Source organism: Octodon degus, unplaced genomic scaffold (assembly GCF_000260255.1).
Source record: "Octodon degus isolate 3935 unplaced genomic scaffold, OctDeg1.0 scaffold00092, whole genome shotgun sequence".
NCBI classification, from domain to species: domain Eukaryota; kingdom Metazoa; phylum Chordata; class Mammalia; order Rodentia; family Octodontidae; genus Octodon; species Octodon degus.
The window spans coordinates 3,917,878-3,943,847 of NW_004524668.1; the positions used below are offsets into that span (position 1 = coordinate 3,917,878).

At 54.4% G+C, this 25,970-nt stretch overlaps 1 protein-coding gene across 12 annotated transcripts in view; it reads left to right on the forward strand.

The window, feature by feature from the left end:
- The first annotated feature begins 1,095 nt into the window (after positions 1-1,095).
- The window catches only part of Hspg2 (heparan sulfate proteoglycan 2), a 99,869-nt gene continuing 74,994 nt past the window's right edge, over positions 1,096-25,970 (forward strand). For all 12 annotated transcript variants that reach the window (XM_023722506.1, XM_023722509.1, XM_023722508.1 and 9 more), the window contains exon 1: positions 1,096-1,234. In XM_023722506.1, the coding sequence (XP_023578274.1) occupies positions 1,172-1,234 (63 nt within the window). In that variant the 5' untranslated portion in view covers positions 1,096-1,171. The remainder of the gene's footprint in view (positions 1,235-25,970) is intronic.

A 25,970-nucleotide genomic window follows, 5' to 3' on the forward strand; every position in this document is an offset into this window, starting at 1 on the left:
GCCAGGAGTCTCTGGAACCTAGCAACCAGCAAGAAACAATGGAAACTTGGGCTTTTATTCTCTTCTCTCCATCATTACTCAAAAGGTTATCCTCAAAGCATTACACACACACACACACACACACACACACGTTTTCTCTCCACCCCTCAGCCTGGGGCTGTCTGCAAATATTCAGGCAGAGGAGGGGACAAGGACAGGGCCCTGAAGAAGTCCCCTGGCTGTGTGGCTGCCTGTGGGCGATTTAATGTGGCAGCATCTGTGTTTCTTTGGCCCTGGGGTTGCGACTTGTGTAAATCAAAGTTGACCTGAGTGGTTCAGGTGGGAGATGGTTCCAGGCTGGGAAAGTGACTCAGGACAGTATCCAGTGTCCACGTTGAAGCACTCTGGGTGGTGAGACGCTGTAAAAGTAGAGGCTGAGGCTTGTGGGAGAAACTATGGTGGTGGGTTAGTGTGGGATGCGTGGAAACACGTGTGAATGCTTCGCGGCCTGCTGGGTGTAGGAACAGAGTCGGTATGGAAACGTGAAGGCTGGGTTTGCGAATGCATGCGTGCGAAGACTGTGTGTGTCACCGTGGCACCAGCGCACAAAAGTGTTCTGGGAGGACTGTCCCACACGCAGTGTGAACGTGTCCTTGTAAGTCAGAGCTGTGTGTGAGCACGCGAGAGGGGCAGGAGGTCCGTGGTTCCTCGAAAGCCGAGGACGCGTGGAGTCGCGTGTACGGAGTGTGCACGGGCGTGTGCAACCTGACTGCTCCGCAGGGGGCACGACAAGCGGAGAGTCCTGAGTGTGCGGACCCGGCGCGCGGCTCGGTCCCGTCCCACACTCCAGGCCGCGTTTGGCTGGGAGCCGGCAGGGCCGCGGCCGCGGAAGGGGGCTGGGGGTCCAGACAAAGGCCCAGTAGGCTGCGCGGCGGCGGCTGGGGCGAGCCTAGAGCGCTGCTCGGAGGCCGGGCCTGAATGGCGGGGGCGGGGTGGGGGCGTGGTCTGGAGGTCAGGGGCGGAGCCGAGACCCTGGCCGGGGGCGTGGCCCCAGCCCGAGGGGCGGGGCGGGGCGGGGGCGGGAGCGGGGGCGGGGGCGGTGGGAGCGGGCCGCACTGTCCCGAGGACTCCGCAGGACAGCGAGCGGGTGGCTGCGGGCGGCGCCGAGCAGGCCAGCGAGTGAGGCTGGGCCATGGGACGGCGGGCGACAGGCGCGCTGGTGCTGGCGCTCCTGTTGCACGGGCGGCTGCTCGCGGTGAGTGTGTGGGACGGAGGGGCGAGGGGTGAGGGGCGCTCACCAAGTTGGCGGGGGGGGGGGGGGGGGGGTTTGGAGGCTGTTTGGCTGGAACTGTGGCCCGGGCCGGCGGTCCGGGCTGAACACCCGGGACTGGTACCAGTGAGCGCCACCCTACGGAATGGGACTGCCCCGAAGGACCTAAGTGGGGTCGGGATTGGGGCCAGCCCCCGTGGACGCCTGTGGGTCCCATGGCCACGTTGCGGGAGGCTCTAAGTTGCGCTGGGCATGGCCCGGCCTGCCGTTCATGGGGACCAGTGGAGAAACTTCGAGCAGGGTGGGAACTTGGCAGGACGAGAGAGCCCTTTCTGTGCCAACTTGGCAGAGGGGCACTCAGCTGTAATGCGGACCCTGACAGTGGAACTGTACCGTGATGTCTGTCCCCCTGGGGCGCCTTGTAACTAGGAAGGCACAAGTAAAGAACTTTTGGAACAAAACTTAAGGCTTGGGTGAACACCCTAGGCCCTGGAGTCATATATCCCAGGAATTGATTCAATCCCTGCCCTTCACTGAGTGACTGTGTGGCCTCGGGAAAGCAGTTCCACGTGGGTAAAAGGATCTCAAAACGCCTGGCTTTAAAATGCACAGCCCCGGGATGGAAGAAGCAGGGTGGGACCACTCCAAGTTTCTCCAGTTTTCCTCTTCCTAGGCCCCCAAGGTACAGGGGCAGCTCCCTTGTAGTCTAGCCCTTCTGAGTTTAGATGGACCCATCCTGAGGAAAAGAGGATTCTTGAGTCATGAATCCTCAGGCCTGGAAGGCACTTGGCCAGGAGAGACGACCCCCCCCTACACCAGGACCTGCCCCAACTTGAGGTGGGTCAGAGGGGAGGGAGCTGGTGGCAGATGTGGGTGGGGCCTAACTGGGCCTGTGGCGGTGAGCCACAGAGAGACCCACACACTCTCTGAGGTGCTCCTAGACAGTCATCATCCCTGCCTCTTGTCCTCAGAGTCAAAAGAATGACTTTTCCAACTGGACTAGTGTTTACCCAGTGACTGAGTCCCAGCCCTTACCTTGTTGGCCCTCACTCACCTCTGCCCTCCTGAGTCACTCTTAACCCCCCCCCACTCTGATCCGACCCCACACTGCTCTTGCTCCACCCTCCCAGCACTTCTCTTCTCCCTGTCCTGTCTAGGCAGCTTCTAGGCCCTGCAGTTGCTTCTCATTGACCTACACTTGCAGCTAAAGGCACACAAATTTGCTTTCTCCAAGGCACTAACCTAGACCTGGAATGTCTTCCCTGACCAGCAGTCTCCTGACCTTCAGCGCTCTGCCCCCTTGATCAAGGGCTCCTCCATGCTTAGGCTGCACAAAGGCAGGGGTGGTGGGTGGAGCTGTTTGCTGTGTGCCTGAAGAATTCCACAGAAATTCCCGGACTGTACTGATCTTCTCATTCACTTGTTCATTCAGTGGACCTTCATTGAGTAAAGTGCTGTGGCAGCCATTGGGAGACCAGAGGTTCATTCATTGGACAGCTATTTGCCTGGCACCTACAGTGCACCAGTGTGTACTGGCATGTGGTAGGGCTGGACTTGTGTCATGAAGGATAGGACAGGCCTATCTGTGTCTTCCCAGAACTCAGACATGTAGGCCACAATCCTTTGCATCTGGGGGACTGTGGACCCTCTGAAGCAGCTGCATGAGGTCTTCATTGTTGCACCAAGCTGTTGGTGGAGGCTGGAAAGGGTTTGGCCTTCAGAGCCTTACAGACCAAGTTGGAATTGCTAGCTGCATGATCCACAGCAAATCTCTTGGAGCCTTAGTTTACACATCTATAAAATGGGTGTGAGACGTTTACTGAGTCTTAAGTGAAATCAACTTCCTAGTCAGCTGTTTTAGCAAGCATTGGGCTCCTCCTTGCCCCTGGCCCTTGACCTCTTGTGCCCTTCAATTTGTGTCCACAAGGTAGGAATGGTGGGAGATGGTAGGAAGCAGGGAGCTAGGCCTCACTGGGAGCAGGAGATGGGAAGGCAGGACAGTGGTCTGTGATTATGTGTGGGAGTAATTTCTGTTCTGAGGAGTGGGGTGGCCTGGATCAGGACCTGTCCTGGCTGACTGACCCTTTTCTTCCTGCTCTAGCCTTGGCCCTTCCTTTCCCCGGAGCAAACCCTGCAGGAGACAGGAGTCTTAGGGGGCTCATGATAGTGATTGCAGCATTTTCTAGGCTGAGGGAAGTGACTGAGATACCTGTTTCCTGCCTCAGCTGGATTTCCTTTGCAGGGGAGACTGCTGGAGCCTCCCCTCTTCCTGGCATGACCTCAGCCCTCCCCTCCACACAACTGGCTGCCCTGTCCCCCCAGGCTGCCCCGACTGCGCTAAACTGCAGTGGGGACAGACAGGATTGAGAGTGCCATGGGGGTTCCTCCAGAAGAGCAGCTGTGAGTCTGCCCACAAAGTACAGCAGGGGCGGGAAGGGGAGCAGAACTGTCCCCCCCACATTTCTCTTAGGGTAAGCGCCCGGCATCCGGGGAGGCTTCAAGGCCCCACCTGGCTTGGCCCAGGCCTGTTCTTAGGCTGAGTGTAGACAAGTTAGGATCTGTGGGCCCGAGGCCCCACCGGGGAGATGGTAGAAGGAAGGTGGCAGGAGGTGACAGGGTTCAGGGCTTAGGAAATGAATGAGGGCAGTAGTGGTGCAGGATGTTGGGACACCAGGAAAGATGATGACAGAATGCTCCGAATGGTTCTAAATCCCTGAGTCCATACCTTACTCCATTGCTCTCTACTCCCTTCATTCCCTTATTGCGGAGAATCAGGTCCAGGTGCCTGGCTTCATGTAGACCAAAGGCCTATGAGAGGCCGGCCTCCCCACGCCCTCTGGTCTAACCTCCTGAGAGCTTTCCCTCTTGCTCTCCTCCTGCTGCTCTGGTCTTTTGTTTCTTGGACCTGCTAAGCATGCTTCTAACTCAAGGCCTTGGATCTGCTGATCCCTCTGCCTGGAGTTCTCCCTAAATCCACATGCCCCTCTGTCTTTGTTCCTTCACGGGTCTTGGCTCATCATGTGTGTGCCCCCCTCCCCGCCGCTCCCAGGCCCCCCTCCCCCTTTTTTTTCTTTGCCAATACTGGAGATTGAACCCAGGGTCTAATGCATGCTGATCATGTGCTCTACCCCAAGCTAAGCCCCACCCCCACTGTTTGTGCTTCTTGTCACCTTCTGATATATATTTGTCCACTCATCTGTGTCCTCTGTCCAGCTTAAACTCCAGAGGCACAAGATGTGTCTTTGTTCACCTTCACTTCAGCGCCTGAGGGGGGCGGGGGTGCTCAGAAAATGTATCTGTTGAGTGTATCAAGCTCCTGTTGTTCCTAGTATGGTCCTGGCCTCCACCCGAGGAAAGGCAATGAAGGAATTTGCCCAGTGACTTAGATGCTCACATACTGCAGGAAGAGCCAAGGTCTAAAGGCAGATGAAGCTCCCCTGACCATGCCACCTACTGTTCTGCCAGCTTGTGGCCAGCAGTCAGGAGATTTTGCTAAACTTGTCAGTGATGCCAAATATGGCGGCATATAGCTCAATCCCACCACCCTGGGAGGCTGAGGCAGGAGAATCCTAAGCTTGAGCACAGCTTGTGAAACTGAAGAAATTAAGGTGGCTGTATCTCAGAAAGGAAAAGAGAGAGGGGGAGGGGAGGGGAAAGAGGGGAGAGAGAGAGAGAAAGGAGGAGAGAGAGAGAGAGAGAGAGAGAGAGAGAGAGAGAGAGAGAGAGACTGAGAATGGGATTTACCTCAGGGTTTAGTCAGCCCCCAGTATCTGACACACACACCTGCACATCCCTAAGAGAACACACACACACACACACACACACACACACACACAGAGTCGTTACCAGGGATTGATTCTGTAAATCAAACTATGGCCCAGGTAGCACAGGGACGACCTAGGCAAGAACTGTTGGAAACTGAGGAACAGGGTGGCTGTGCCTTGGTGTCCAAGGGGCCTCATGGAGATACCTGAGGACCTGGATTCCAGGGTGGTCATTTGTAGTTGCTTAGTGAATTAATTTCTCTTATTAAATGGTCCTTGAGTATACATAGGCTGTTCAAGAATCCCTGGGGCTTCCAGGGGGCCAGGTCAGTGGTGTGAGTGGGAGCGTCGGCCCTGCCTGCTGCTGCAGAGCCATTCCTGGGTTCCCTGGCTGTTCCCTGGAGCTGGAGGCTGAGGCAGGTCTGCAGAGCCCTCAGGGCTGCCCAATTTTAGGGTGACAGCCTGAGAGGGGAGGGGAAGAGAGAGGAAGGAAGGGGGGAGGAGGGAAAGAAAAAAGAGGCTGCACAGATGTGGAAAGATCAGGGTGATGAATCAGAGGAGATTCACTAGAGCCCAGACGTGAGTCCTGGACCCTCAGACCTCTGGGGGCCTCAAGGAGTGGCTCCCAGCCCTGCCCTCTTGTCCCCTCCCTGCTCCAGTACCAGCTGTGAGGGTCAGACTAGGAGAGACAGAGGAAGCTCCCAAGGGTCTGCCTAGCTCTCTGGGCTTCTTTACCCCGATCCTGCTTCTGCCTACAAGGGGGCAGCTGGCCTAGGGGTCCTAGCCCACTGGAATGTTGCCCCAAACCCAGCCCTTGGCCTCTTTGGCCCTGCCATCCCCTTCTGCTCCCAGGACTGGCTTGGGCTGGCTGCCCGAGTGCCCAGAGCAGGCTGACTGAAACCCAGAAGTATGTGTGGAACTTGATTCGCGGGGAGCCGCCAGCCTCACTACCCGGCCTGGTGGCGTCGGAACTGTGTCAATAGCGGCCTTGAGCGGGTGTGGCTCGTGGCCGTTAGAGGGACATCATCATGGAAGACTTGAGAACAGGGTTGCTCTTTGAGGCCTGGGAATGTGGGGCCTGCAGTCTTATCCACCATCAGAATAGGGCTTTCCTCCTTTCTGTAGGGCCCCTTTGTGCCAGGTTGCAGGGACCTCATGGCATCCCTGGGGGTATCCTGCAATATGTGCAGGACAGCTCCCAACTTCTTGCCAGAGCTCTTTCCCTGTGGTGTGGAGGGCGGTGCCCTGGTGCTCTGGATTTTCAGAGGTGTTTGGTGCAAAGGAATGAATATATATGAGACTTAAAAAATTCACTTCATAAATATTTATGGAGCATCTCCTGTGTATCTGACCCTGTTCTAGACTTGAGGTTACATCAGAGAGCAAAAAAGTCAGTATTCGTCCTTTCATGTAACTTGCATTATAGCTAGAGCTAAAAGAAGGCAATAAATAAAATATCCCAGGCAGTGGTGAAGACTGGGAAGGAACAGTAAAGTAGGAAAGAGGAAAGAGAATGGTGAAGTGGGGTGAAGTGGGGTCAGGAAAAGTCTGATAGCACTGAATAAAGGGAGAGCTGAAGGAAGGGAGGGCTGGAGCCCTGCAGACATCATGGGAAGGTCACTCCATGGAGAGAGAACAGCATGTGCAAAGGTCCAGAGGGCGGAATGTGCTTGCATGTTGGAGAAAATGCACTGGGGCCTGTGTGGCAGGACAGCAGGCGTGAAGGCAAAGTTGTTAAAGGGCCCTTGTAAGGAGCAGGATCACTCTAATTGCTGCGTGGAGAGCCAGGGGCAAAGGGAAATCCTGCCCCCAGGCCAGAGATGATTGGATCTTGCACCAAGGTGATGGAAGAGGAAAGAAGTGGTTGAATCCCGAACATATTTTGAAGATGGTGCTGAAGGTGTTGGCTGATGAGTTGGGTGTAGCATAATCCAGGAATCTGAGTGAAAGTCCACTAGCCTCTGGTTTGAGCATCTGGGAGGATGGGGCTGCCTCAGACAGAGATGGGCCACTATCGAGGAGATAGGGAGTGGCCGATGGTGCAGGGTGGCATGGGGGAGACCAGCCAAGGGCCCTGAATGGACCTGGCCTGGAGTGCAGGGGTGCTTGCTGAGTGTCTGACTATGAAGTCCCAGGTCCTAAGTCCTTAGAACCCTGTAGACTTAGCTCCTGACTTCTAAGTTTGTGTATTTTTTTTTCTTTTTCTTTTTTTTTTTTTTGCGGAACTGGGGATTGAACTCAGGCCCTTGCGCTTGCCAGGGAAGTCCTTATTCCACTGAGCCATCTCCCTAGCCCAAGTTTGTGTATTTAATAAGAAGCTCTGTGGGCCTGCCAGGTAGCTCAGCAGACTAAAGCACCTGCTTAGGCAAACGCAGGGACCAGGGTTCCATCCCCAGCGTGTCGTTCCAGTTCCACCCTTGGGGTGCACTGAGATGGTGACTGGCGTGCACCTGTAATCCCGGCACTTGGCAGGCTGAAAACAGGAGAATCGCTATGAGTCTAAACACATTTAAAAAAAAAAAAAAAAAAAAAAAGGAAGCTCTATAGCACAGAGACCAGGCCATTTGCCCAGGTGAGCATTTGTCCAGTGAGTAAGACAATGCTCTTGAGCAAGCCAACAGCTCCTGACGAGGCTTGGGAAGGGGCTTCCTCTGGCTCTGGGCCTTGGGGTGCTGCCTTGACAGCTGCTGTTCTCTGCTGTGGCCTAGAGGATATAGGATAAGCCAGGATGCCCACTCGACCATCCTTTGTCTGTGTCTTCTCTGGGCTTTTAGTCCCTTCCCCTGGGAGCTGGTGTGAAGGGAAAGAGATAAGAGGGTCAAAATTGACTCAGCCCTGTCTGGCTGCATGACCTTGGGTAGGTTGTTTTACCTTTCTGAGCCTTAGTTGTGAAGTCGATGTCTTGATGCCTGTTTCAGGATAGTGAAGAGATACCCAGGTGTGGATATGCCTGGAATGTAGTAGATGTTCCACAGTTGGTGATTGATCTGTTGGTCTTGTTCCTGCTGAGGGCCAGTATAGTAATCTTTGTTGTTCGTTTCTTTGTTGTTTGAGTCACGGTCTCAAAAATGTGTAGTTCAGACTGGCCTTGAACTCAGGAAGTAGTGCAGGCTAGCCTCCAACTCGTAGCCCTCCTTCTGCCTCAGTCTCCTGAGCACTGGGCCTACAGGTGAGCATCACCACACCCAGCTCCAGCCTTTTAGCTGACTTCTGGTCCCCAGTGCCCCAGGGCACACCTTCTCCACACGCCCTGGGTAAAGGGTTGGTGCAGTCCAGCCTGTTCCCTCTGCTTCGCTTTCTCAGGCTTAGAGCCCCGGATGCAACTGCAGCTGATCTGTTACTGCCCCCCTTCCCCCACCACGGCCACAGCTGCAGGACAGAGTCCACCCTTCCACCCTGCTTGCTCCTTCCTGGAGGGGAGAAGGAGGGGGGCACACCCCAGGGTGTGGCCTGGGAAAGGCTGGAGCCTGTGGACGCACTGTCCCCTTCCCAGATGTGTGCAGTTGGTGGGCTCTGAGCAATGGGAGGAGTGGCCAAGTGGCTCCCAGGGGTACAGAAAGGATGTTGGTGCGTCTTGAGGGGAGCTGCAGAGGGGGCGTCCAGAGACTCCATCCTGCCCCATCCTTTCTTCCAGCTAGCAAGGCAGGACCTTGCCCTGGGAGCTCTGGCCAAGCCTGTAGCTAGCCTTCGTTCACCAGGACCGATGGGCTGCACAGCGAGCCTGGCTCTGGGTTCTCAGAAACAGGACTAGGGAAAGGCCAGGGCAACCTTGCTTTGCCCTGTATTTGGGCGTGGGCTGTGGGGTAGATATGCCCCCAGCCCACCAGGCTGGGTCATGGCCAGGTATCTCATGTTTTAACACTTACACCTTTGTCCGTCTTCTTCCAGTGCCAGTTGGTAGGGAAGGGGAGAGGCCTGGGGCTGGGCAGGGGGAAGACTTCCAGGTGACCTCGGGTGACCCCACACACGCTCACTTGGGGTGGGGCTGGGAATGGCCAGCTGCCCCTGGCCCCTTCCCAGCCCACCTCCCTGCCCTGCCCCACTCCTCCCTTCCCCCTGCCTGGTGCTGCCCCCAGGGGCCTGCTCCAGCTCCCCTCCTCCCCACAGCTGACTCATCCCTCTCCATGTTTGGTGGTTGGTTTCCAAATAGTTAGGGACTGGGATCATGCCTCTTCTTGGATCCCTTGCTGGGCTCATGGATTGAGACTTGGCCTCATAAATCCCAGCCCTTGTCATTTTAACAGTTCTTCTTGTTTCTTTTGCCTTCCTGTGACCCTTGGGCCAGAGGAACAGAGACCCAGGAGCTTCCTGAGGATAGGCCAGGCCCTTCTCTGCCCCAGGACCTGGAAGGTCTCTTCTTCAGAGACTGAGTCCCTAGGTCACCAGCAAGCGTTCGGTGATGGCTCACACCATCTCTTAAGTGCCACCTGTCTTGAGCCAGCCTGGCACAGGCTCCTCCCCTGCAGGGCATCATCTCCTTGGTCCCCACAGTGGTTTATGGAGGCCTTTTGATCTCCACTGTGGAGAGGGGAAAACTGAGGCCTGTGGGTGGGACGGCTGGCCCATGGTCCATCTAGTATGTGGTTCACCTTGGAGGGGATCCCAGGTTATTCAACGTTCACTGGAGAAAACTGTCATTCTTTCCAGGTCTGTCATCTTTTCTTTGTCATTCTGTCTGGGTCCAGCCTATTGGGACTAGAGACAATAAATCCACAAAGGGCCGCCTGGAGGAGGTAGATCTGGGCTGGACTTGGCAAGCTGCATGTCTGCCGCACAGGGTTGGCCAGCTCCTGCTGCTTGTACTTGGGTGCCTTCTGCCACCTGGCTCCCATCTCCTCAATAATGTTCCCCTGGGGAGACCGATTTGGCTGTCCCTGAAACTGAGGCTTCCTCCACTCCAGGAACCTGGATCCTTCTTAGTTAGGTCCCAAGCTCCCCAGAAGACCCATATGTTTTGTGCTATTGGGAGCTCAGTGTTTTTTTTGCTAAACAGGGCCTGCTCTGGGCCAGCCTGTGGTCCTCTCAGTACTGAGGGTTTGGTTGACCGACAAGACACAGAAGCATGTGGACCAGCCAGGGGGTGGAGTCTCCGTACAAGTCCAAAGCTGTCATTAGAGAAACCTGTGCAGGGGGGAAGGGGAGGAGGTTCAAGAATCCAGCCAGGCATCCTTCCTTCCCAGCCACTCATTTGTTATGCACTCATCAATTCCTTTGCCTGAGGACCTACTTAGTGCCAGGTGGACATCTGCTAATGTCTATGTGATCCCTACTTTGTGGCCAGGATTGTGTGCCCTTTTCCAGGTAAGGAATCCACAGAAAGCAATGACTTCCCCAAGACCCCAGAACCGGGTACAGAAGAGGTGGGCCTGGAGCCAGTGTCACAGTCCTCTACAGGCCTGGTCCCTACCACACCAGAGCTTTGGGTCTTCTTAGAGACAGGGCTCCCGAGCCTCACGTCCCAGCATGGCGTAGAGTCCACGCAGTAGCAGATTGTCAGGTTTTTTTTTTTTTTTTTTTTTTGCAGAACCAGGAATTGAATTCAGGCCCTTGCGTTTGCCAGGCAAGCGCTTATTCTACTTAGCCTTCTCCCTGGCCCGGAAAAGAGCAATTTGGCGTGAGGCATCTAGAAAGGCTTTGTGGAGGAAGTGGGCTTCAAGAGCCTGGAGGATTTGCCGGTGGAGGAAGACAGCATGGGCAGGGGTCCAGGAGTTGTCCCGTGGACCCCGGATTCACTTTGTCTGTATTATTGTTGGGTATGCAAGAGCAGGAAGGTCCCCACTTGCTGCTGGAGTCATTGGAGCTGACAAAGAATGAGAGGAAGTCCCCCAGACATCTGAGAGGACAGTCCCTCCGCCCTGTACCTGGCCAGACCAGCAGGCCAGAGGTCAAGGCCTGGGCCTGCACTTAGTTGCCAGCCAAATACCAGCCCTCCTCCCTGGACCTCTGTTTTCCTACTTACAGAATGGGCTCTTGCTTTCTTTTTGGCCACCAAGTAAGTCTGAGGAAAGGAGACTTTGAGTTGCTCCAGACCCTGAAATAAATGATGGAGACCTCTCATTGAACTTTTAGATCTCCTGGAAACCTGTCCCGTCCCTACTGTGTATCACTCTCGCAGTGATTTGCTCTCACAGGTAACCTCTAGGCTTCTGGGTCCCTGGTGTTGAACCAACAGCCAAGGACATCATCAGTGCCTGGTTAGTGAGTGAGTACTGCGCCAGCAGTCATAAGATTCCCAGGGCAAGTTGTTAGCTCTATGAGCTTCATCTTCTCATAGCTTATTCATCCAGCAAATATTCATTCTCTGTTGGCCCTGTGCCAGGCCCAGTGAGAGGTCGAAGCACCCAACACTGCCTGGGCTGAAAAGTTTACAGTCACTGTGAAGGAGCAGTGGGGAGGAGGCCGCATGGAAGAAGAGGAAGAAGATCATTGATCCTGACTCTGGTCCTCTCAGTTTAGGAAGGATGGGGTGGGCCCCAGGGCGTGCGTTGGCACTCTGTGGCATTGGAGGGGCGAGGGAGGTGAGGGGGTACACCTGTGCTGTGCTTCTTCCCACTTTCCCTTCTCTTTTCTCTTCTCACTTTCCAGGGTGGAGGAAGCCTGGATTTGGCTTGGAGTGGGAGGAAAGGGTTAAGTGGACCCGATTTCCCACCTCCCTGGTGGGCAGAGGTGGGGGAGAGGCGACAGGGACACCAGGGCAGGAATGTGTGATAAGATCAAAGCTTTCCTCCTGCCTGGGCCTCACCCGGGTTTCACCTGAGCAGTCGAGGGGAATTCTCTAGGCTGGAGGCTGCTGCTGGCCTTCTGGGGGAGGGGTGGCCCATCGTCCCCCTGCAGCCCTCCCCCTCTCCCTCTGGCCCTGGCCGGTGCTGGCAGCCCGAAGAGCCATCTATACTGGGGGGTCACTCAGGCACCTCTCGAGGTACACCCTTTCCCGCCCCCTGCCTGTTTCCCTCCCACTAGGCTCCTGCGCTCTGGTGTGGAGCTGAAGGGCGGGCTTTCCAGAGCCTCAGAGCCAGGCGCTGTGGAGCCCCACCACTGTCTTCCAGTGGGTCCATTTAATTCTGCAGGGGAAGGAGGCACAGCCCTAAGTATTGTCCTTGCTCTTCACCTGCTGTGGTGTGACCTTGGGCTAGGGATTTAACCTGTCTGAGTCTTATCTCTCAGGTAGGAATGGCAATGCCTGCTCTGCAGGGTTTTAGAAGATTAGAGACTGTACAACTCATTCACAGCCAGAATAAGAATTTAATAAATAACAGGAAATATTGCTTTGTTAACTATTGCTGTGATTTTGTGTGCGTGAGCGCGTGCGCGCACTTGTGTGGGGCTGGAAGCCCCAGGTCTGTCGTCCCTCTTCCTGTCTTGGTCATGTGGGAGGGGACCAAGGCAGGAAAGGTTCTGAGCAAATGACACTTGCTAAAGCCCTCTGGGTGCCCCTGGGCGCCCTCACCTAGTGATGGCTGCGTGAGTCCCACCACTGGACACTTGAGTAGCAGTACCAGCAGTACTCTCCTGTCCAGTGCTGGAAGTCTGGCCTGCCCACTGTGTGACTGCAGAGTTGCCTCAGGATGCATCAGGTGGGAGAAGCCACCCCTGGGGGTGCTGGGCCTGGCTCCTGCCCGCACTCCAACTGCCCTGCCCTGGTTAATGATTACCCTGGGCTCCTGAGAGCTGCCTTCCCAGGTCCTTAACTACTGGCTGCACAGAGGCAAGGCAGCCAGCAGCCAGGGTGTTCCCTATTTTAATGTGGCAGCCCTGCTCTGGCACAGGGGTTGGGGAGCAGGGGCCTGGAGTCACAGATTGACTGGCAGGCAGCTCCTGCCCTAGGGTGCTGGGACTGAGTTAGGGCCCACGGGGTAAAAGCCAGACTTGAACTATCATAGAATCACACTCCTGTGGTTTGTGGGAACAGGCCTCACACTAGCACTCACAGACAGCCCCATCTTATGGAGGAGCCCCACATAGAAGGTGGAATGGTTAGGGCTTCAAGGAAGCAGAGCTTGGCTTCTGGCCCAGCTCTGATGGTTCTGGGCTGTGTGACCTTGGGTGGGTCACTCCACCTTCCTGAGCTCCTATTTCCTTATCTGGAGGAAGGTGATACTAATTCTCACCTGGAAAGTGCCAGCCAGCCAAATTGTGGGAAACCTTCAGCGCCTCCTTCTCACCTGGGGCATTAACAATTTTTGCTGCTGGGAGAAAGTGAAAGTTGAATCCTAGTTTCAGACAGCCTGTGCAGCTGCGCATATTGGGGATAAGCTGGCCAGTTTGGGGGTTGGAGGAGGGGCACAGGGAGATCCCAGGGATTCGTATGAAGAAGATATATCAGAGGGGACTGGAAGGAACAGCTTGGGGCTTGGGGTGACATGCAGTCACCCGACACCCACTCCAGGTCTCTCAGCCTCTTCAAACTGGGTCCTGAGGCTGGTGCAGGCCAAGAGTCGGGGAGGAGGGAGAATATTTTGATAGCATTAGGGCATTTTCCCCTACTGGCAGCTGCTATTTTGAGAGCCCTGGAGAGCAGAGGCGATGGTTAAATTAGGTAATGTTGCTTCAGAAGGAATGTGTGAAGCCCTCACTGAGGCAGCCGGGACAGGATAGGCATTAAGGCTACATAAAATTGAAATTAACCTGTAGCATGGAGAAGAGCAGCTCCTGCGGGCGGGCAGATGCTTTATAAGGCGATGGAGGGGAGGCCCCTGGAAGCCATGCTGGGAAGTGGAGGTAGTGGCCCAAGGCCTGATTTGGGCTGGTCTTGCCTGGAGGGGCTGGGCTGGTGTGTCCCTAGCTCCAGCTGGGTGCTGTGACCACTGCCTGACGTGGGTGGGGCCTGGGGCGGTGTGATGCCTGGGAGGACTGACAACGGGCAGACTTGGCCTTGGGGGCTGCTTCTGCCTCTTACTGGCCCCATGCTTGGGCAGGCTGCTGGGGCTCACTGTGAGCAGCAGTGAGGGATGTTCTGAGGGTGGTGGCTTCAAGGGAGAGCACTGGAAGAAAAGGCATGGCTGGCTTCCGGGGATCGCCTGCTGCGTGCCGTGCCGTGCAGGGTGTGGCTCTGGTGCGGCTGTGGGCCAGGGCCTGGGGCCTTGTCTGGGAGCTTTTCGGAAATGCTGACTCCTGGGCCCCACTCGGAGTCCCAGTCCACACCTTAGAAGATTCCCAGGTGGCTATGGCAGGCGCCAGAGTTGGGAAAGCATTGCTTCATACATGCTAGTCTTGTTTTGTCTTGAAAAGCCATCTGTCTGATGTAGAAATTACGGTTATCTGACACAGTGAAAGCGTGGCCTGGAGAGGCAGCCCAGGACGGTAACGTAGGGAGTCCAGTGGTGTTCCAACTCTACAGCTCCTTCCTCTCTTCCATCTGTGAGGGGGTGCGAGGCCCTGGCAGGAGTGGACAGTCAAGGTATCGGCTGCCTCTGAGGCCCTTCTCTCCTGCCCCAGCTGGATAGAAGTCATCTCCCCAGGGTCACCCATATACCTCAGTCTTAGACAGAGCTGGGCAAGACAGCACCCTGCCCTGTGGTCAGAGGGAGGAGCCCAGTGGGATGGGAATCAGAGAAGGGCTGCGCTGGGCTTCACTGAGGTGCCCCCTGACCCTGCTTGTCTCTGGTATGCCAGGCCTGAGTCCATCTAGCAGCAGATATTTGAGGGACATCCGTGTATGCAGCCCTGGGAAGGTAAACCAACTTTATCCTCAATTTTATAGACAATCCCAGGACTGGGGTAGTTGAGGTAGAAAGATTTTGGTGAATCTAAGGCCAGCTAGGACCATGTAGTGAGTTCAAGGCCAGTCTGAACTGCAGAGAGACCCTGTCTCAAACCAAAACCAAAACCAAGAAATCTATTTGGTATATGCTGAATGCTGTACTAAGGACTTGAATCTCTCTCTGTCTCTGTCTCTCTCTCTGCCTCTGTCTTTCTCTCTGCCTCTGTCTCTCTCTCTGTCTCTCTCTCTGTCTCTCTCTGTCTCTCTCTCTCTCTGGTTTCTGAATAGTGAGAGTGGTAACGGTAATAATCCCTGTCTCATGTGGTTATTATGAAGACACTATTTAATTTTTTTTGTGTGTGTGTGGAACCGGGGATTGAACTCAGGCCCTTGCACTTGCCAGGGAAGCGCTTATTCCACTGAGCCATCTCCCCAGCCCCGAAGACTATTATCAATGTCTGCCATGTAGTATTTGTTCAATAAGTATGGTAAATCCCAACAATCTCCCAAGAAGGCAGACACTATTCCCATATTACAGATGAACAAGTTGAGATCTACAGTGGAGATTTCTGTATGGAAAGGACTTGCCTACAGAGGTCATAGGAGATTCAGGTGGCGCCATAAAAAGTTGAGTTCCTAGACTTGGAAGTTAATATTATAATCTGATTTAATTTAGTAAAGGTTTGTTTTTGATCACAAGTGGGCAGGCGTTGAGAAGTATCTAAAGGCTGTACATGATATGTACACATATGTATAGGTATATATAATTAATAAAAGAAAAGCCAGCCTGGTGTCTGTCTCCAAGGAGCTTTGGCCCCAGAGGAGAGTGGAGACACTGACTCAAGTGACTGAAGGTAGAAACGAAGGCCTGTGACTGTGTGAGGGAACCGGGTCTTTGGGGAGGTTCCAGAGAGGGGGCAGTGACAGACCTAGGCTGTTGAGGAGGGTGGAGCAGATGCCAGCCATAGTCTGGGGAGCAGGGACAGGGCAGTGAATGGGCTCTGGATTCCTGTCATCAGTGGCCCTGATGGGGTCCGGAGTGTGGGGTGGGGAGACCATACCCAGTGTCTCACCCGTGAAGTCTCCCAGTGTTCAAAGTGGCTTGGCTCTACGGCCAGCTGGGCTATCCTGTCATCTTTCTGCCTTTTTTTTTCATGCTGCAAAATCAAAGACCTTTCTTAATGGCCTGCTGTAGCTTCTGGTCAGCGTGTGATAAGGGGTGTAGCAGACAGAACTCGAGCCAGAAGCAAGCAGACTTGATGCCATGATTAACGAGGTCGCCTTATCGCCTGCACATGGACAATTTCCGCAAGTCTTTTCCAGCATGGACAATGACCCTGGGTGGGAAGCAGTGCGCCGGGGCCAGGCCTGGTTCTGACTTCGCCTCTGTGGATGTCACACACGGCTGTGCGCCCACAGGCCAGCCCCAGCTCCCCATTTCCAGGCTTAACTTAAGGACCAGTGACAGTGCAGTCAGCACTGTCCAGCATGGTAGCTTCTGGCCATGTGTGATTGTTTAAATATAAAATATAATGAAATAAATTTCAATTACAAATGCTGGATGGTCACATGGTTCCTTTAGGGGACAATGCAGATATGGGGCTGTTCCCACCTTGCAGGAAGATGTCTAGGGCAGTGTGGTTGCATGATGTGGGGTGTGTACCTGCAGCTGCTATGGTCACCTTGACATTTCCCTGTCCTGGCTGGAGCCACCCCAGGGCTTGGTGGCAGCAGACAAGACTGCCCCTCTTGTGGTGTTGGGCCATCTGAGCTTTCTTCACAGCTGGGGAGAAATCTCCCCTCACCAGCTGTTGCCCGTAATGCTGAGGAATCCATGACTTGTCTCCAGCCAGTCCCTTGCATTTCCCACCCTCTCCCCAGCCTGACTCTGCTCAGCTGCTGGTATCCAATCATTGCAAGTCCAGGCCCCAAGGTTCTCACTGCCCATCCCCAGCGGGGGAGGGTAAGAGGCCTTCCTGCGTCCTGTGCCTAGTCCCAGCTCCCAGCAGGGGTGCCAGCTGCCTAGACCCCTCAGCAGGGTGGAGAGGATGGTTTGTTGTGACGGGGGCAGTGGCAGCCTGCCCGCCCTAACACGCCTGTAGCTGGGCGCCGGACGTGCTGTTTGCACTTGGCTGGGGCCTCATGGTCTGGCCCAGTGCCCGTGAGGGCTAGCCTGCCCTGGTACCCTGGTAACAAAGGCTGCTCTTGGGCCTCCACCTGCTTGGGCACACAGGGAGCTGCTCCTGGGCTGCTCCTAGGGCTGAGGGGCCATGCCTGCCACGTGGACATGGGTGTGGTCGGGCCTTGAGTGCAGAGCGGGGTCAAGGCCCAAACAGGCATAGGCAGGACGCAGACCTAGGGGACCAGCAGTAGGCAGTTCAGGTGGGGAGGGCCTGTACCTGCATTCACATCTGTCTGGGGGGAGCTGTGAGGCTAAGATGTCCTAGCAGCCCAAGGTCCTGCCTCCTACCTTAGTGCCCCTGCCATCCCCTGGGAGGTGGATAGAGCAAGCATTGCTGGGCCCTGAGCAGCAGGACCATGGAGGCCCAGCAAGGAGAGGTTCTGTCTGAGGTCACACAGCCAGGCTGGAGAGAATCAGCAGTGTCAGACTCGAAGGCCGTCTGTACTTTTCTCCATCCCATCCCAGTTAGTGATCCCCAGAGAGTGATTGGCCAGAGCCGAGTGTTGGGTCCTGACCTTGTTAATTACTCCTTCTGAGCTACAGCTGCCTCATCCAGGGAGCGGGATAATAATCCAGTTAGATACCTAGCTGGCCTTCTGGCTATTCCAAAACATCCTTCAGATCCTTCGGTGCTCTTCCTCATGGACATGCCAGACACATCCCCCATTCCTCAAACCGCTGAAGCATTGCCTTCCCTCCCTGCAGCCCCTATTCCCTGTCCCCGTCCCTTTTGCCTCAATGTAGTTTTCTTTCTGGCACATTTGCCATTTGAGGTATTAATTTAGGATCCATCTGACTTCCACTAGAAGTCAGCCCCAGGCAGAAGGCAGACCTTGCCGTGTGCTCCCATGACAGCTCCTGGTCGTCCTTCCTTCTGCTTCCCAGTGCTTCACAGCACCTGATCTCACTGTGGCTTGGGCCCCTTCTGGGCCTACCGAGCACTTAGTAACAGGAGGGGTGGGAAGTGCTGCGGTGACCTGCCTAAGTGCTACCCTCCTGGGACTGACAGGTGGCAGGGGGCAGGCCGCCAGCCTGGCTAGGCCACTGGGTCTCAATGCTGACTCCTGGGTTGGTTCATAGGTGCAGTGCCTGTGCCCAAAGCGGCAGCTCAAAACCCACACTTGCTTGAAAGGACTGAGCATCGGGGGACCAGCCCTCCCCCTTTCTCCTGTGATTGGTGCTTTACAGTAGCACTCACTGCCCAATCAGCTGGGGAGACACAGAGGCCACCCTTAAGTCCCAAAGATAGGGCAGGGAACAGAGGATGGGCCCAGGTCTCCACTGTCCCCAGGCTCTCTAGGGGCAGGTGGACAGGATGTTCTCTCAGCAGCAGACATTCCTGGTCAGAGGTGACAGGCAGCGGCGAGATTTACCATTTCCGGTAACTCGAGTCCCTGGGATTCAGAGCTCTCCCTGCCAAGGACACGCACCCCTCCCCTGCCAGCCCTTCCTACCATCTCCTCGGCTGGGCCTGTCCATCTCTAGTTTGGGGGCAGGCTAGAGCCGTGGTGGTGAACCTATGGCACTTGTGCTGCAGCAGGCTGCTTGTATCATTGAAACTGTCACCATCACTGGGCTAGAGGGACCACCTGAAGGTCCCAGAGATTGAGACTAGGGTCTCAGGCTGCAGTTGGCTCCTAACAGGGACCTAGCCCACAGCCACCCTCCTGTGTGACACCTTGTCTTAGCCTTGGGGAGTCCCTGTCCCCAAGGAGGGAAGGAGGTGACGTGGAAGATGAAAGGTCTTCTGTTGGCAGCCCGATGGTCTGGGGCCTGATTTGGATGTTCCTCTTTCTCTCTTTTGAGAGCCGCCATGACCTGTGTTCTAAGCATGCCACATGCACAGCGCAGCTGCACCCTTTGATGACGCCACAGGGCTGGGGAGGCCCAACAGCAAGGCTCACATGAAAGGTCCCAAGCAGTCAGAAGGATCAGAGGCAGGATCCGGCCTTCTGACCTTGGCTGGTCCCTTGACATCTCATTTCCCTCTCTGGGCCTTGGTTTTCTCCTGTTGATGAGTGAGGGTATTGCACTAGGGAATCTTGGCAGCTTATTAAGTCTTTGGGGGAAGGGATTCTGGAGTGCTCACTTCGGGCAGCGGGCTCGAGATGGGTGGGGTGGGAAAGGAGGAAAAGCAAGAGGTGAATTTACTTTAATTTAAATTAATTTAGGCTTAATTTAAGTATATGAAGCACTTGCATTGTGCTGTCACACTGTCGCGGCAGCCTAGCAAGGTGGCCGTTTTTATTTCCATTTATTTTGAGGCGTTTTGTTTTTTGAGACAGGATCTTGCTATATAGTTTAGGCTGGCTTTGAACTCACTGTACTACTCAAGCTGGCCTGAAACTCACAGCAGTCCTCCTGCCTCAGCCTCCTGCTGGGATTGTAGACATGCACCACCAGGTCCCACTCCCCATCTTACAGCTTAAAAAAGCAGAGGTTCAGAAGGATCAGGAGACTTTCCCAGGCCATACAGCCAGGGTGTTGCCCAGAGAGGCCGCTCCGAGCAGTGTGGGTGCCATGTGCCAGTGCACATTTCCTAGGACAGCTTTGATTTCTTAGTAAAATATAATAAATGTGCCAGTCTTCCCAGAAGAGTATTAGTATGTTCCAGAAATTTGAATACTGTTACATCCAGACTACATCTCCCAGGCTGCCTGTGATACTCTGAAGTCACCGAGAAATCCTTTGTTCAAAGGTTTCTTTGCTTCAAAAAATACCGTCCATTGTACTCACGGGTGTGTGAGAGTTCAGAGAGTGCGTGGGCTGGCGTGGCCAGGAGCCGAGGGCCCTAGAGCAGCCAGGCGCATGGGCTCTGGGGGAGGAGGGACTCTTGCAGCGCCTGCAAGGGAACTGTGCACAGGAAAGCCACTGGGGTCTCCTGGGACCCTGCCCTGCCTGCTGCCTGCCCTGGGCCCTGGGAGTCCAGCTCAGTGATGGTGTGGTGGGCCCTCAGCCCTCTGGGTGAAGGGATGGGGGTGGGACAGCAGCGTGAGGACCGAGATGACCCCAGCTGGCCAGCTCCCTCCTCCACATACTCGATTTCTGCCCAATGTGGGGCCCTTGGCCCTGAAGCCCCAGCAGCTGTCAGCAGGGAAGGGTGACAGAGGAGGGCAGAGGTGACTTCCCAGCTGCCCGTTGTCCCCCAGCATGGCCTGGCCTGGATTCTCCCTAGCTGTGATCAGCAGCTGCCGAGCTTCATCCAGAGCCCGCACTAGACACTCTCTCTTCCCTGAGTCTTCCCACTGTCCTTCCCAGCACTGCCCCGCGGAGGCCTCCAGCCTGAGCAGGGACATGGTCATGTCCTTCAGTTCCTTTGATCCTACTGAAGATCTGAAGCAATAGGAAGGAATGCCCTGTTTTTATACAAGAGAAAAGAAAGGCAGAGAGGCCAAGTGACATGTTCAAAGTCACACAAGTTTGGAGTGGTGGTGCACCTCTAGATCTCAACACTCTGGGAGGCCGAGGCAGAACAATTCAAAGTTCAACCCTAGCCAGGGCAATCCAGTGACTTGGTGAGCCACTCTCAAAATAATTTTTTTTTTTTTAAAGCTCTGGGGGTGTAGCTCAGCACAAAGGCCCTGGGTTCAACTCATAATACACATAAGTAGATAGAGTCACACAACTACTTAGGAGCTAAACTTAGGCTCCTGGCTCCCATTTCCCTGATCCTTTCTTCCATGTCCTTTTTTATACACAGTGATAGATGCTGAGGGCTTCTTGGATTTGATGTCCAGGTTGCCATTGAGTAGTTGTAAGACCTTGAACAAGCTACTTAACTTTGCATTGCTTTTTTGCTTTTAACGTAGGATAAACAGCAGTGCTTAAGGTCTTGGGGTTGTTGAGTCAAATAAATTTATCAATATAAAGCCCTTAGCAGGGGGTCTGACAACAAGAGCAGGTGGATGATCAGTGCTGGCGCCTCTATGCGCCAGGCCTCTGGGTGGTTCTCTGGGGGCGCCGTACCATTCCACAAGTGTTTGTAGCAGTCAGCAATTATTCATTTGGCACCTGCTCTGTGCCAGGTGCTGAAAAGGGAGCCGTGACGAAACAGACCACATCGCCGTCCCTAGCCGGGTGTGGGGCTCACACTTGTGACACCAGCACTCCAGGAGTTGAGGCAGGAAGGTCACGAGTTCAAACCCCACCTGACAATTTAGAAATTCAGTGAGACCTTTTCTCAAAATTAAAAAAAAAAAAAAAAAGCAAAGGATTGAGAGTTCTAGTTCTTTGTAAAGGCCCTGGGTTCAGTTGCAGCCGCTTAAGCGCGTTGCGCTTTGTGATCCTCATGCTGCAGATGAGAACTTTGGGACCCAGAGAGAACATCAGAGCAGGGGGCCACAACACAGCTCTTTGGGGAAGGTCTGCAGTAGGTTGCCTCTCAGCAGGTGGGCTTTCTGGAGGAGGGCCTGTGGTGCTGAATCCCCAAGGGCCTGTTGGAAGAGTCAGGGACGTGGCTGCTAGTCTGGGCTGTAATAGTTTCAGGAAGGTCTTAGAGGGGCCAAGGTCTTTTGTCCCTAGGGACACAGCCCTGCCAGAACTTTAAATACCCCAGGCAGCCCAGAATAGCCCCCATTGTCTTGGCCTGGCCTGGAGAGGGAGGTCTGGGCACTTCCCTAAAAGGTGCCGGTGATGTTTCTGTGAAACTGTTCCGCTCAGTTCAGCTACTAGCTGGAAGGTAGCCTGCGGCGGGTGTGGCAGCAGCCTGGGCTTTTGCACTGCGTGAGCAACGTGCAGCTGCGGGGGGGGGGGGGGGGGGCGTGGGTAGGGGGTTCCCGGGTGAAGGTGCCCCTATGTGTGCCAGGGTTGTGCGTGTACATTGGCCCGCTGGGCCCTTCTGTGGGCAGGCCTCACCAGGCCCCGCCTGAGGCTCCTGGCATCCTCTCCTACTCTGGCTATTTTGGGCACTGGCTGTGCTAGAGTTTGGGGAGTGACGGGTAATCCTGCCCAGACCAAGGATGCTTGAGGGAGGTGGGGCTCCCTCAAATCTCTTCCAGTCTCCCTGAAATCTTTGACCCAGGGATCTTTGATCACTTTAGTCTGCCCCTGGCCTTAGCTTTTGAGGATCATAGCCAGTGGGCTCAGAGGAGAGGCCAGCCCCGCTAACAGGCCAAAGAGGGGGGCTAGGCAGACATCGTCCCTCTGTGCAGCCCCTGCCCTGCATATCAGGAGCAGTTGTGCCTCTGTCTTCTAAGCAACAGGCTTGTTGTGGGTCATGGAATCTGGGGCCAGGCATGTTCATTTCTTCGAGCCCACTCAGTCATCCCGTTCCCAGGTCCCAGAGATTGGCACCTGCTGTCTGTCTAGTCACTGGAGACTTGTTCTGTCTGTCCTACCTGAGTCTGTTTAGTTAGCCTGCTCTTGCTGTTGTGCTTGCATTTTGGAAGCTACATAGACTGGACTAGGAGGTGAGATATGATGTGACTGACAGTAAGGGCCCTTCTGCTCCCTGTGCCCTGAAGCCTGACTTCCATGGCCTCATTCTTATTTATTTATTAATTTAGTACAGGATCTCACTATATAGCTTGGACTCCTAGTGATCCTCCTGACTCAGCCTCCCTAGCTCTGGGATTACACGCATGTGCCACCATGGCACACTTGGAGTTCCAGGGTCTCCACAGCATACCGTACTAGGGAATGAACTCAGGTCCTTGTGCTTGCCAGGCAGGCACTTAGACCCTGGAGCTATCTCCCTAGTCCCTCCTGTGGCCTCTATTCTGACTTTGTGATTCCCTCCTTTTGCTAGTGGGAGTCACAGCCTAGTATTTTAGAATCTTAACGGTCTAGCATTTCAACAAATTAAAATGTCTAAGCAGAAGGCACATTCAAGACCCTCAAAATGAAGGGCTCTCATACTTCTAAGCAGCAAAACTTATCCCAGTGCACCTGACAGTAGTGACAGCAAACGGAGTGAGTACTCACTATGGGCTAGTGCTGCTGGTGGCGTCTTATGGTTTTGGGGGATTTGTTTTTGTTTTTGTTTTTGTGGTACTGATGGTTGAACCCAGAACTTTCACACTGAGCCCTTTTATTATTTATTATGAGGCAGAATCTCACTAAGTTGCCAAGGCTGAGCTTAAATTTTCCATCTTTCTGCCTCAGCCTCCATGAGGGTTGTTTTATGTTTTATTGGATCTTCTCAACAACTCCACAAGGTACATTTTTTTTGCAGTGGTCTCCTGGTACCAGTGAGATGGCTTCTGGGAGTTGCATGGTACCAGCCTCTGAGGATGCGCAGGCCCTTCCCTGAAGTCCTTCTTATGTATGGCCGACAGCTACCCTCCAGCATACTTTAAATCATGTCTGGATGTGGAACGCCATATGGCTGTTGTACTGTATTGGGAGTGACAAGAACAAAAGGTCCCCACATGTTCAGTTTAGATGTGATTTTTTCCCCAAAAAAATTTTCAACCGATGGTTGGTTGAATCCACAGATAAAGAAGGATGCTTGTACTGTGAATCATCGAGCCCATTTCACAGATAGGAAACAGACACAAAGAGGGGAAATGACTGGCTCACGGCCTCGTGGCTACCCAGGGTGCTGACACAGACCCATTGTGCAGAAGGCCAAACAGAAAACAGAAAATGATGGATTTCTTTTGATTGAAGAGAGTGGTTGGGGAGGGGACGAAGCTCTGCCTGTTTCGCACGTATACACACAGTGGTTCTGAGACTGCTGAGGACAGACGGCCAGGACCTGTCACCTAAGTGCACTTAGTCAGCTGACAGATGAGTCTGGATGTTAGGTTAGAGGGGTGAACAGCTCCACAGTCCCACAGCCACAGCAGAGGACCACCCTGTGTGTGTCCCTCTGTGCCCCAGCTAGCCTGGCTGCCCACTATACACTTGACTCCCTCCTCTGCTTGGCATAGACAGGTGCCTTAAATCCTTTTGGATGGCCCCAGCAGACAGATGAGGGTGACAGGCATGGGGACAATTTCTTTGTCCCTTCTGAAAGGACTCCTCACCTGAGAGGGCAGGCTGATGACTAGGGAGGAATGACCAGGTGTGTGGGGTTTCTTGAGTGACAAGAAGTCATTGGATGAGAGATATGGCCTGTCACCAGGCCAGCTTTTCCTCCATCTTCCAGGCCTTTGGTTTTCTTTTTTCATGAATCCCCTCCCTGCCCCCTTTTTAAAAAAATCTTTTTGAGACAGGGTATCTCTATGCATTTCCGTCTGGTGTTGAGCTCACTTTGTAGCCCAGGCTGGCCTTGAACTCACAGCAGTCTTCCTCAAGTGTTCTCCAAGTGTGTTCTGTGGAACCCTAGTCCTAAGCACTTTCTTTGTGTGAAGGAAAGGTTCTATCTAAATCAAGCAAGTGTAGGAAACACTGATAGTTACCTTTTTTTTCTCTTCATCAGGATGGACACATTTAGGACTTAGGGGACCAGCTCAGTTGTGCTTCACTGGCCTTCCCTGATGTGTTCATGTGCAGTACCACCCCCCTGCCTATTCCTGTGCTGGGGAATGGACATTAGTCATGAATCAAGGGCACGGAGCCATTTCAGAAGGAATGGCCCTTCCTCTTGTTTCCAGGCTGTCCTGCCCCCAGGAAAGAGATGAGGGAAGCCCTGGGGCAAGCCTCTTAGGCCACAGCTGTCAGGCTGCAGCTTCATCCTGTTTTTTTCCTGCTGCCCATGCTTACAGGAGCGAGTTCTGGGAGAGTCCCAGAGGCCCAGCCACCTGGCTGTCTTACGAAAGGCCCTGGAGCTGAGCTCTGGACTTGCTGGCCTCAGAGGCCCCAAAACACGGCACCCTGCCCCCTCCATACTCTCCAGTAACTATGGAAGCTTCTTGTCCCCTACCCCCACCCTGGGATGGACCTCCTGCAGGAAAGCCCTGGCATTGGTGGCCAGAGAGATGGCAGGAGGAGGGATCTGGTAGTGCCAATTTCCTTCCAGGTTTGGAGCTATAGTCCTTGGGTTCAAGTCCTGGATCTTGCAACTATGGGGACTATGGGCAAGGCAGCTCTCTGAGCTTCCATCTTCTTGGTTGTAAACACCATTCATTCATTCATGGAACAAATATTTTTGAGTATCTACTATGTGCCAAGTGCTGGGGAAACTGCAAAGTGTACAAAGTTCCTGCCTTCGAAGAACTTACCTTGAAGGAGGGAAGACAAGCAGATAAACATAAATGTACTGAACTAATGGCTGATGGTATGCAGCAGAGGGCAGGGAGGCAGGAGGGGAGTGAGAGAGAGGTCGGCAGATTCCAGCCTGGAATGAGGTCTGGGTAGTTCTCTGAAAGGTGACATTTGAGCCAAAGGTGGAATGACTAACAGAATACCTGGGGGCAGTGTCTCAGGCAGGGGATGTGGGTGCAAAGACCCTGAGGTGGGCAAAGGCCTGATGTGTTCCAGTTCTGAGGTGAAAGCGACTAAAGGTAGCGGCTAGAGAGAGTGTAGCAAAAGACGCTGCAGGAAGACTGTGTGTGCACGCAAATCACAGAACTTGGTTGGGCACAATAGGACTTTTCTTCTTACCTTTTCGTGAATTGGGAGCAGTTAGGCCTAACTTGATTGGTTTAGCAAGTGGTCATTGCTATTAGTGGTGTCCCACGTCAGTAAAAACTTGTGGAACATTTCCCCAACCTTACTCATAGGTCTGGCACTGCACTGGGGGCTTCATTGGTGACATGGGCAGCCCAGCCAGGTCCGAGTGGCCTAGAAGCCCCATAGGCATGCTGGAGCCCAAAGCCAGAGAACCTGTGAAGCTAGCCAGGCTGCAGGCAGGAGGTGCCACGTGTGTGCCACAGGTGTGGTTGGCACCTGCTGTGCTGGGCAGATAATATTCTGCCTCCAAGGGCCTTCCTGCCGAGTAGCCCAGCCCAGAAACTGCTCTTATCAGGCATCAGCCTTGGTCCATCCCGGCCCTTGGCTGAGGCAGGGCCATTTCCTGGTGGCTTCCTATGCCACCTCTTGTGTTCAGCTGCCAGGAAAGACCCATTCTTGGGGTGTCATGGAGCCTGTAGGAAAGTACAGGACTGACTCTGGGGAACCCTGGAGCAACTTCACGACTGAGGACCTGTCACTTAAGAGTGGCAAAGCCCACGTGGGCTCCACCTTGATCTT